Source organism: Phyllostomus discolor, chromosome 3 (assembly GCF_004126475.2).
Source record: "Phyllostomus discolor isolate MPI-MPIP mPhyDis1 chromosome 3, mPhyDis1.pri.v3, whole genome shotgun sequence".
NCBI lineage: Eukaryota > Metazoa > Chordata > Mammalia > Chiroptera > Phyllostomidae > Phyllostomus > Phyllostomus discolor.
The window spans coordinates 188,188,140-188,200,855 of record NC_040905.2 but is presented as its reverse complement, the minus strand read 5'-3'; the positions used below and the strand labels follow the sequence as shown (position 1 = coordinate 188,200,855).

The following is a 12,716-nucleotide window of genomic DNA, read 5'->3' as shown; positions in this document are numbered from 1 at the left end:
CTGCACCCTTTCCTCCCCTCAAAATCTGAAACGCTGGGTATGATTAAAGCAAGATCATGAGTGGAAAAAAAAAATTCTAGTTCCTTCTTGCTCTCATCTGAAATCCTGAATCAGGGACCACCTTGCGAGTAGCATTCTAAAACCAGACTGTAAGTCGATCACAGAAAAGAAAAAGAAAACACTGAGTGTAGCACACTTTGCTGCCCTTCTTTACACACAATGGAACCACAACTCAAACGGTCCCTGAAAAGCAAAGAAATCTTCGTTTGAGGTTACCCTTTCTAGTCCCTCTCCAGCCCTGACCTACCCGGAGGCTCCCAGTCAGTGATGTTCTTTAGACTAAAAAGATGTGATAGCAGCAGTAAGAATAGAAGGGGAAGAGACAGTAGAAAGGAAAGGAAAGGGGGAAAATGTCAACATTTTAAAAGAGACTCAACTGCAACCTGTACCTTATTTCCCTTGGGTGACAATTATACCTTACATTTAAATAGAACGAATGTTTTTCAATGCATTTTTACATCTCTTATTGTCAGTCTGTCCTCTTAGTTCAAGGACAGAGGCGCAGAAGGTACCAATAATAGCACTTCACCTGACAAAAAAGAATCTGTGGGCTGTGACCCCTGCTTCCCTGTGGGGTTCAAGGTGTTTTAAGCTTTGTAATTTGGAGACAGTAGAATTATAAAATATGAGAAATGTAAAATTATAGGTTGAGTTTTCTCACCTGAAATTGACATGCACATTTCAAACCATCTCCATCTTCTTTACAGACGCCTCCATATTTACATGATGATTCATCGCAAACTCTTGCATCAGACTCCCTCACGCTTAACTCTGTAAAAGAGGAAAAACTTGTTTCATATATAGTTGTCTTTTTGTACCCAAATATACATATATAAATGAAAAAAAATGCTTAAAATCTGTAGAGCATCTCATTCACAAATATAATAAGAAGAAGAAAATATACAAAAAGCAAGTTCTATAAGACACAAAATGTCCAATTCCCCGGTGAGAATCTGGCATAATAACATGCCTAAAAGTAATCCAATCTATTTTGGTGCCCCAAGATCTCAAAATAATCTTCTTGGTATTGCTTTAATATTTTAGATTATTTTTCCAGTGATTGCTACTTTAAGGATAACAAATAACTACACAATGTATACAAATATGGAGTCATTTTGTTGTACACATAAAACTAATATAATGTTATGTTAATCAGGTCCCAATGAAAAAACTAAAAAGAAAGAAAAAGGCAAGTCACATCCAGAACAACACCATTTATATGAAGCTCAAAACCATGAGAAATTAAACAATGTTTTGTTTAGGAGTATTATTTTGTGTATGTGAAATATTACATGATAAAAGATTTTAAGTACTTTCATTCATCATTTCAGAAGTCAAAACAAGATAAAAAAGAAAGAGGAATCATAATTCTTTTGGTACCCAGAATAAATTTAGGGTAATCATTATTCTCTCTAGACAAACCATTTTAATTACAAAAGAACCTGAATTTCAGAATATATACATATATATATATATATATATGGAGCATTTATGTGTACAAAATTAAAGCAATTCAAAATCTTGTTAGACTTAAAATTTTTAAATGGCTGATTTAACTTTATTCCACCACAGGAAGCACAGCCAACACAAGCCATTGTGCGGTCATCTTGCTCCTGCTACAAGACTGTCAGTCTTGCTCTGAAAGCATCAAATTAAGCTTTCCAGAACACGTAAGAAATTGTCCAAGGTAGTGCAAAGTAAGGCTGCCAGTCTGGAACTGGGTAATAGTCACTACAAAGCAATGTTCACATTTTCCATATGGGGAAGGAGGGCTACTATGAATTATTTTAAGCAAACAATAAACAAATGGTTGTTCAAAACACTCATCCCAGTGCAGCGGGGAGCAGGGCAGCCTCAGTTAGCAGCTCTGACCGAGGCTCCATAGCTGAGCCTGGGAAGAGCACAAGGTTTCTTGCAGCTCTAGATCAAGACCAGGTCCCGGCAAGCAGGTCTCAGTGATCCCTCGTCCCTGGTGGCCTGCGACTTCTAGATTTCAGAGCAGGACTTGGTGGACCGAGTCAAGGAAGTTCTACATCGAGTGACGTCTGTCCTGGTGGCATTTCATTGCCTCTCTCTGCCCCATTTGTTCTCGCTGCTCTACAATGGTGTCTTGGGTCTTAGCTGACTCTCCAGGATGCTGGCAGTCAAAGACCTGAATACCCAAGGAGCTGACAGTCAACAGCACTTATTGGAGCAGCCACTCTGAACCCAAGGTAAGCATATGTCTATGCAGGTACAGGTTACCACTTTTTTTTTTATTTTTACTTTCCTTAAAAGTACACAAAACTAGGCTACTCTAAAGTTCAAACATATATGTAAAAAAAAATTTTTTTAAAGACATGAGTGAAAACATTACAGGAAATGAATACAGCTGTTTTGATGTTCTCACTGTTTCACAAACTATTCCAGGCACACAGATGACCAGCCTTTAAGTCCTTTCACTTGGGCTATGGAGGCTTCATGTTCTTGTCTCTCCCCACATCCCAGTTTCTGCTCATTCCCCCCTTTCCCCTTCGACCACCTGCATGAGCTCTTGAGACTCCATACTAAGTGGGGTTTGCTTTTTCCCTACCTACCTGCAGTCCTACTGGGAACTCGCACAACGTCCAGTTCCAGTTACTATCTAGTGTACATCTTGAAACCCAAGGAAGAGAACTAAATGTTAATACTGAACTGCTCTGGAAAAGAGGATGAGAATCTATAGCATCTTTGCTCAACTACAGGCTTACCCAATTTCAGGGAATAAAGAGAACAGAACGATTTCAGAAATAAAATTTAGTGCATTTCTCCTTCTTCTTTTCTTTGCAGCCTTAAGGTTCTCACTGGGTTCCAATACAATCAGATATATAAAGTAAGAATAAGTAAAGTTTTTATTTTATCTGTGGGTCAAGGTCATGCTGAGTTACAACTTGCTATCTTGGCTCGAGGTTCTTTGAGTTGTAATATGGTTCACCTGCTCTATGTTAAGAATGCAACTGGATTTGGTCTAGAACCTAAACTATCCCTGCTACTAAGACTCACAAATGTCAGGAGACCCAGAGTTGTTCGGGTATCTGTCTGCTCGAGGGACTAAGGAACACTAGGGGAGACGACCTGCCCTTTCTAAGTGAGGCAGAAAAGTGTGGCCCAATAAGCAAAGCCTTGGACAGGAGGGGTATCCCAAACACAGGGTGGTATCTATCACTTGGACTGCTCCCACAGCCCAGCCGTGGAGGCCCCCGGTGACGGACAGAGGGGCTACAATGAGACCAAGACTAAAGAATGGCTTTCACTACAAGCTCCGAAGCAACAGAGATAAAGAGTTCCACATTGATGCCCGCATGACAAGAGGGGAGAAGAAGGGCTGGAACGCCTCAATGGCCCTAGCGTATCAGGAGCACCCTGGACAGGACAAGAAGGTAATAGGGTCAGGCGCGTACCCCCGATATCTAGAGTGAGGTACCACTGTGCAACTTGCAGGGACAGCAAACCTCACAGAAAGAAAAGCACGTGCCATGCGGCGGCGGCCAGAACACATGAGTGAACCCACATAAAGCACCCTTGGTGAGCCCTAGAATAAACCCTAGGGGGCAGCATTCTGGAGGAGCTAGAGGCCCTATGTTAACAGGAAAGGGTGAAAGTCACAAAATTCTGATTTTCTGATTATTAGTCATGTTTCACTTTATGCCTAACTTGCTATCAAGTCCATGTTGTTTTCCTGTTTTAATGTGTTAAATGTGATTACGTACCTGGATCAGAAGCAATTAAGTATCTACTATGTATCTAATCCTATGCTAAGAATTTGGGAACACAGAAAATATACGTAAGAGGGCGCTTATGATCATCAGCAATTGGTGATGAATTCAATAGAGTCTGTAACTGAGGGAAGAACTGTGTCACACAGGCTGTGGCTGTTCTTGAAGGTTCAAGAAGTAGGAGGTAAGAAACAAATTTGGAGCAGAGGGTGCAGGGTCAGAGGTGGCGAGACTTGCACTAATCTCGGAAAATGAGTGAGATCTTTTTCATGATTGTAAAACAAATGTAGGATCATTATACAGAATTTAGGAAAGACATTTAAAAATAAAGGATGTTTTAATTGCCCTCAACATGAGTCATATCAAAAGAGAAAAAAATGAGGATGTTCTTATCTAGGAAAACATTAGTAGAAAAGATACACATCATTTAATATTACACATCAATATTAATATCAGTGGTTCACCACCGACATTAGGAAAACTAATAGTTGAGGGAAACTAATGTGTCATACACTAGAGTGTACCTTCGTTTAAAAAATAAGAATTTCATTTCCTCATTTGCAAGGGAAAAGGCAATAGAGAAAGTTCTCTCATTTATTTAAGAGTTTTCTTCACTTATATGTCTAAACTGTCAATATCTGAGATTGCTAGCTATCGACAAAAACTAATGTTCAACAAGTAAAGATTAACAGAAAAATTCCAACAGTGTTTTATGAGAACACATCGTCATGAACACCACAAGCCCATAAAATGTACATTTTAAACTTTTTTGTTATTGTGATAGCCAGTGCTGATCACTGGCTATCACAATAACCAGTGATGATTGTGACAGTCCCTTTGTGATAGGCCTACTTTTGAGTCTATTCTCTCCTTCTTGCTTAGTAAGGGAACTCCGGTTTTGTCCAGGGGAAACAAGGTACTCAGCTAAATAATCTGTATTTCCCAGACTCCCTCACTCTGTGCCATAGTTCACAAATAAGCACCGTCCCTTCCTCCTTCATTCTTCCATTCTTTTTCCTGCCTGGAGAGTAAATCTGTGCCCAAGGTTGAAGCAGCTGTCTTACATGCATGGAGAGGAAGCTACAAGCTAAAGATGATAGACTAGAAAGACAGGAGCAGGAATGCATCCCTACAGACTTACTGTTATAAGAAATAAACACATACTCTTACATATAAAGCCCTTATTTAAGCCACTAGTAGTCAGGTCATTGATACATGTCATTAAAACACAATCCTGACATAATGATTGCATATGAACTTAATTGAGATAAATTTTCCGAGCAGAACTCTTAAATAAGTTTCTGCTACATCATATAAGAAAACTGATTTATCAACTGTACTTGAACAATGATTGAAATTTTTTTAAAAATCATAAAAAAAAAAGAAAGAAAACTGATTTATCGAGAGCATCATGACTTCCTGGCGCTCTGCCTCCTCACAAACATGAGAACCACTGCCTTAGCTCAAACTCAGAACAGGAGGAATTCTGCTCTGGGATCACCTTCTGACAGTTATTTCAAAGTATCCTGTACAGCACCAGGCATCAAGAGGGTACTCTACGACCTGTCAATAATGATGATGATTACACGCCTGCCTTCCTGAGCCCAAGATGGAAATTCGGCCAAATAGATGAGCCACTACTAAGGCCTTCAAAAATCAACTCTCCAAATAGAAATATTTTACACAAAGCAGCACTCAGAAGGGCAGCTCAAAACAAAAATATTTTGCTCTGGTTGCAAATCTGCCCATCACACAATTCTCTTAAGGTGAGACTTGTCTCAATTTTCATTAACATTTCAAAGCAGGAAACGAGACACACTAGGAGAAGGAATACTACTTACCTATGAACCCGAGGTGCCAAAATCCCCAACTTTTAGCAGCACTAACTGGGTTCAGGCTGCAGTTGAAAATGAGACACACTGGCCCTCCAGAATATCAAGGGTCGATTAGCTGTGAATACCAGCCGAGACTACAGCAAAGGAGCTGCTTGTTCAGGGCCCGACCCACAGAGCAGCACTCACTTCACCAGGACTCTGTGCCGGCTGAGTCCGCCCCTTGAGTGTGTTGCTCATAGAGGTGGTTGAGTGGTGCTCCGGTGTGGCCTGAAACTGTCCACCTGGTACGCTGGCTCTGGGGCCACCCTAGAAGTGCAGGCTGCTGCACTGTGTCCTGCCCAGGGCCACCCAGCATAAGCTACACAGTGATCTGCAGATGGTTGCCACTTGTGCTGGGCTTGGAGGTGCCCAAGCTTGGGGCTGCTTAGCAGGACGTACGAAGCACACTGAGGCCAGATGCTGCTTATCTGGAGTTTGTGGACCTTTGAGAGATTTTAGGAAAGTCTGAAGAATCAAGCAAAACAGGCCATTTGTATGGAAAAGCCACTAAAAGCAGCTTAGGTGAGCCCACAAGTTGGGTGGGTCAGGGTCTCAGAGAATCACCAGGGCAGACAGAACAGCGTTAGTAGCCAGGCTAACGAAGACTCAGATAAGACTCACACCTATACCTGCAGGGGGAGGGCTCAGCAAAGGAACAATGGCCTCTGCCAGCACTTCTGTCTGGGAGAAAGCTGCCCCTCCGCTCTTTCCCTAAAGCCTGACAATTCAGTTCCTCCTCATATGTCTCTGATGCCTTTCGAGCTGCTGCCCCAGCATGGAGCTCAGAGTAACTGACTGTGAGTAAGTCCATGCTTGGGCCCTTTTGAGGAATGCCTGAGACTCCAGAAGCTCTCAGTCTCACTCAGCCATAATCCTCGCTGCTTTTTATAGCCAGGAGTTATACGGACGTCCTTCCAGGCACTGGAACCCCGGACTGAGGAGCCTGGTGTAGAACTGGAACTCCTTGCTCCTTAGGGGGAATCTCCACAGCCAGGATAACCCTCCCGATTTCTAACATGTGGGTGTGGGACCAACCCATTCTGAGTCTCTGCCCCTCCTACTAGTTTGATGTGGCTTCTTCTGCGTATCCTGAGTTATAGGACTTCTGTTCCACTAGACTTTAGGTGGTTCTCAATGACGGTGGTTCTGCAGTGTAGCTGTAATGTTGATGGGGTTGTGGGAGAATAAAAACACCATTTACCTACTCCACCATCTTGACCAGTAGCCTGGGTCCCCTTTTTTAATAACACCTTAACCTCCCTGGCTTCCTCCCCCTTCCTGTCAAAACTCTTTACAAGGTCAATATGACATTAAATCTAAAGATCCATAGCTTTTTTCTTAGTCTCCCAACCCTTTTCTTGGCCCTTCTACAGCAGTTAATACTCCTGTGTCCTCTCCTTCCAACCTGATATGTATCCCTCCAACTCTCTGACGACTTCTCATTTACCTCCTTTTCCCTTCTGCTGCCCAGTCCATGTCCACAGCTCTCTTAGAACTTATCTCCCACTTAATCAACTCTCCAAATTAACCAAAGTGTGCTAGCTAGTCCCTGTAAAACATACCAACTATGGCACGATGAATCCTCAAGGCTACGCTCTTCCTCAAGGTCACTCTCTAGAAAGGTCACTATTTTAGCTCCAACCAGGGGAGCTGTTCTTCTGCTCCAGGAGGCAGGTATAGATGTTATCCGGCCTGTATGTGCCAACTGTATTTGTTATTGCAAGTATGTGGTGCCAATGTTTCATAAAAGTGAAAATAGTTTCTATAAAAACAAAATTGAATGCTACGACAGACTTTAAAAAGTCGAGGTGTTCTTTAAAAATTGCTGTTGCATTAGGTGTAGGCAAGATACAGATCTAGACTTCTGCATCCACAAGTCTTTCAGTTCCTTTTTAAAGAGATTAAAACTGGAAACTGTAATCAATGTACTATGAAAGTGATTTATTCAAGAAAGGGGAAGTTCCAACTATTCTCAAGAAAAAATTTCTGACCTTCATTCAAAATGTTGTTTAATAAGTTTATGTTTTTAAGTTAAAACAAAATGCATTTATGGGTCATTTTTGTGACTCCCCACTTTAAATAGCTTTATTGATTAACCATCAGAATCTTTTCTTAAGAAAAAGGTTGTATTTATTTTTAGAGAGGGGAAGGGAGAAAGAGAGGGAAAGAAACATCAGTGTGTGATTGCCTCTTGTGCACCCCCTACTGGGGACCTGGCCCATAACCCAGGCATGTGCCCTGACCGGGAATCGAACTGGTGATCCTTTGCTTTGCAGTCCAGCTCTTAATCCACTGTGCCACACCAGTCAGGACCAACTATCAGAATCTTAAGACGGCAAGTCTAGGGGTCTCCTACTGTACAGGGTGGGGCAAAAGGAAGTTTATCATTGTGAATATATGAAACAGTTCATTCTTCTACTATTACTTCTTAATTATTATATGGTTATATAATATTGTTATAATATACATTATTACTTATTACTTTCCATACAAACAACAGTAAACCCCCCTCTGCCCCACCCTATATATAAAATTGTTCTGCCCGCAGCCATCCCACCATGTCATCTCGTTTCCCCTCTCTCCGCGGTCTCACCCACTCCTACCGCTCCAGTCTTCAAACCTGGGTTCCCCAACCTTATTAAAGCCATCTCATCTGCTTTGCCAGTGGCACCTCCAGTCTTCAGAGCACTGCAGGGGTAAGTCCTACAAACCAATGGTCTCGGAGTACTTACCAACATGTGGAAATCTTTGGTTCACCTCTAAGTGGTCCCTTATTGACTCCCCACAGGAGGGTTCAAACTTTTTACCTTGTTCTTAAGAATAACCCAATTTCGATGGGTTTACACTCATTGTCTCGATGTTAACAGGATTTGGGAAACCCTTCCCTTTCTTAGAAAAGTACACCGATCCAATCTGACAGGACCCCTGCTGAATGGTTCCACTCCCAAACGAGGCCAGCTTGTTCCCGACCCTGCATCCAGCTGTCTAGGGGACGGGTCCACAACCTCTACACTGCAAACATACTTACAATATTTAAACATTCAAGCCATGCCATACCGGGACATGGTGTGGCACAGCCATGGGGTATTACACAGCTATTGGGGAGGTTGTGTATATTTTATGTGACAATACGAAAATATGCTGATGAATGCCAAGTGAAGACGCAGAAGACAAAACTTCACACGTGCACTGTGACTGTGCGGAAAAAACACATAGAGGAAAATCCAGCCAGGAACACCCGAAAACGGCAACAGGGGCTGTGTTTACACCAGTTGAACAATGGGTGAGTTCTTCCTCTATTCCACACGGTCGTACTTGATGAAGGAGCGAGGGGGATGTGATTTCTAGCACAACCCCAGAGACAATCTGCTACGTAATAGATAAAGCATTTGTTTGGGGGTCAACAGGACCAGGTTCACACAACAGTTCTTCACCTTTTAGAAGACACTGTAATGGTTAGACATACACAAAAAAACAACAGCCCCCAGAACACGTCAGTATTAAACAAAAGTTCACCTCTTCCCTTCCCCCAGACCAATGTGAGGGACACCATTAATGACACGAATGGCTGAAAACACACTTCAGGTAAAACCAAATAGTGGAACCTCAGCTCTCGAACTTAGCTCCTTCTGGAAGGCTGGGCGAGAACCAAACTGTTTGAGATGGGAGACACTGGGGAACCGAGGTTCGACCGTCACAGATCCGGTAAATGATGACTCCAGTCCCAGGAGGTTAGATGAATCAGAAATTCAAATTCTCCTCCACCCATTCACTAAATTAAACATGTAACAGTAGTTATCCTCTACTATAACGATATGAGGGAGAAGGTACACTGTACTCAGTATTTCCTGGCACGAAACCAAAAGCAGTTTATATTAATATTAAAAAGCATTAACAACAGAGATGACTAAAACTTCTCTAAGCTATATTTAACCACAGAACTTTCGCATATGCCACACAATCCATCTGACTCCAGGATTTTTCACCCTGTTCCGCACACTGCTGACTGCCAAACTACCCTTTGTTCCACGCCCACTGGGGTGTGCCAATCCTCCGCTGCGAAACCTGCCGCCTCTCCCTGCTGCCTCCTTCAGGTCTAAATGCCTCTGTGCCGCGATGCTCAGCAGGCGGAGGTGACGCTCAGCCGGTGGAGGTGACGGGCGGACCACCTGTGGCAAAATCAGAAAGGAAAAAGACCTAGACCCCTGGCTGGGTGTGAACGGTGCTCAGGGTCTTCCCAGCCCCGTCCAGCCCTAAGCGAAGGTCTTGAGCTGAGGTCTCTAGCTCTCTTACTCCTCCTTCTGACTAGCTTGCCAAACCTGTGTGCTTCCTTCTGGCAGACACAGAAATTAAAACTGTTATAGCACAGTGATTTAAAAGAACAATGAAGAATCTGTACATTTCCTGACAGAATACATTGTTTTTTAAAAGGCAGGGATTTTTTCAAATATGTATAACACAACTTATTTTTTAATGCCTACTTTAAAAATCTGGAAGATACATATGCCGAAATACGAACCACGGTTATCTCCTGATAGAATTTAAACTTTCTTCTTTAATTCTGTGTTTTTCTGAACTGAGTTTTACAATAAACCTGTATTTTTTAAATCAAACAACTACATACTACGACATGTAAGAATCTTGAAAAATACGTTCAGTGAAAGAAGCCAGGCATGAAAGACCACACACTGTAAGATTCCACTCACGGGAAATGTCCAGAGTAGGCAAACCCACAAAGACCCTGAGTCTCCACGTGGTTGCCTGGGGATGGGGGCAGGGGAGGGATGGGAATAAACTGTTAACAGGTACGGAAATTCTTTTTTGGAGGAAGGAAACTGTTCTGTAATTAGGTATGGTAGATAGTCGTGATGGTTACACGACATAGTAAATGTATTCAAAAACCCCTGGAACGTATACTTTAAACCGGTAAATTTTATGTTATGTGAATTACATATCTCAATAAAAATAATTTTTAAAAATCAGATAAATCATATTAAACTTTAACAAGAATAAACAGGCATTACGATTGGGGGTTTAAGGAGCAGACCCTGGAACAGACCACCTAGACCCGCGTCCTGGCTCTGCCCCTCGCTGGCTGTGCTTCACCGCGGTGATTTCCACCCTGTGCCCCACGCCTCCGCCCCTGCCGGCGGGGAACAACAGTACCTACCTCCCGATGCTGACGATGCTGACGGGGGACTGCAAAAAGGTACGGAAAGCACTCAGCGCGGCGCGAGACACATAACAAGTGCCACGTTGGCAGTTAGTTGTTATTTCTGTAATCATTACCGCTGCTGAAGAAGGCATGGGAAAATGAGTGCTCCAGCCAACAATGAGGGTATAAATTGATAGAACCGCTCACGGAATAATGTGGCAGTATATTTCATTGTGCTTATCCTTTAACTCAATCATTCTATTTCTAGGAAATTATGATAGAGATACAAACATACCAAAATGTATGTGCAAAATTGTTAACATCAACATTTTTTATAACAGCAAAGTGGTTAAAATAACCTAAGTGTCCATCTGCTAGGAATTAATTAATAAATTATTGATGAAATACCATGCAGGCATTAAAATTAAAGAATATGGTAGAAACACATATTGATGTGTTAAGATCAAGATCCGTTGTGAAATGAAAAAAAGTTATAAAAATATATAGTTATGATCCTATTTATATTTTGTAACACATACACATTTACATCTATATTTTAAAATTTTGTAAGTACACTCAACACATTTCTGCCATCAAAATTTTTAAAACATCAAGAAATAAATATAAGCACGAGAGCCCTCTGGCTCTATTTATAACCACTATTCCTTAGTGTCTTAAACACTAAGTGGAACAGAAGGTAGCCAGAATCCAGACAAGTTACCCAAAAAGACAAAAATCTGAAAAACAACCTGCAGGTTGGCACTGGAGACCCTGATATTAACTATTTCAAAAGAGAATTTTAAAACAACTTCACAAAACTCTGCATTCGAAAGAGCCCCAGAGTTAGCATGCCAAATGATAGAATCTTGGCCAATCCCGGTGCCCTGGAGTAAAGCAGGCTACAATAATAACCCCTCCTAGCAGAGCAAGGACTAAGTGAGATCTTGAACAAAAGAGCAGCAAAAACTATAAATGATACTTCTCCCATTTGGCTAAAACAACCAAAACCAAACCTTTAAAACAACCACAACCTTAAACCCCAGCAAATTGCTGGAAAACAGTGAAGAACTGTAAAAACAAAAAAACAAAAAACTTAAGTCTAATTAAATGGTAATTAAGAAGCTCTTACGGTCTAAACCAGGAAAAGGAAACAATGGTGGTAAACACAACTGCACCACCTAAAAAACATCTCAAAATATTTTGAAGAGACAAAACACTATGAAAAATGAGCACAGGACACCAAACACCTGAGCTGACTTGTGAACAATATAGAACCTAAGTATGTTAGGCTGTAAACAACCCAACTGGTACAGAATCAACAGCAGTCTAGATTCACTTGCAAAACTGTATTAGATGAAAGCTGACAGGGCAAAATACACTGAATTGAAAAGCCTTAAAGGAGATCTGGCCTGTGGACAAGAGTGACTCTGGGTGAAACAAAAAAATGCCAAAGCAAACACTAATATCAAGGAAAAAGTTCAAAATGTTTCCAGTATAAAATGAAATAACTTCAACATAAACCTTAAGTTATTGCAGAGGTGACTGGCGATCATCATATTTCTTTATACTTGTCTATATTCCTCAAATTTTTTACAATGAACAAACACTGCTTTTATAACAAAGAAAAAGGTGTGGTTGTTCCTTTTCTTCTTCTTTTTTAAACCATGGAAAAGAAAGGCTCAGAATTCTTGCACAAAAGAGAGACGTGCGGCTGAGGCTGAAACCAATACCTGCCAACGTTTCTGAAGTCAAAAGAATATGCTCAGAACTTAGAACCTTGAAGTGACTTTTCAAAAAATGATGAAAACAACTGAGCCATGAAAAATACATGACACTAATAAAAACTGAAATATATTCAAATAGTAGCAAAGGATTAAAATCCCCTGATAAACT

The 12,716-nt window shown here is 41.4% G+C and overlaps 1 protein-coding gene across 3 annotated transcripts in view; it reads right to left on the bottom strand.

Moving 5' to 3' along the window:
* Positions 1-12,716, bottom strand: part of LOC114496342 (myb/SANT-like DNA-binding domain-containing protein 3) — a 122,918-nt gene that overhangs the window by 56,368 nt on the left and 53,834 nt on the right. For all 3 annotated transcript variants that reach the window (XM_036021975.1, XM_036021976.1, XM_036021977.1), the window contains one exon: positions 722-831. In XM_036021975.1, the coding sequence (XP_035877868.1) occupies positions 722-831 (110 nt within the window). The remainder of the gene's footprint in view (positions 1-721; positions 832-12,716) is intronic.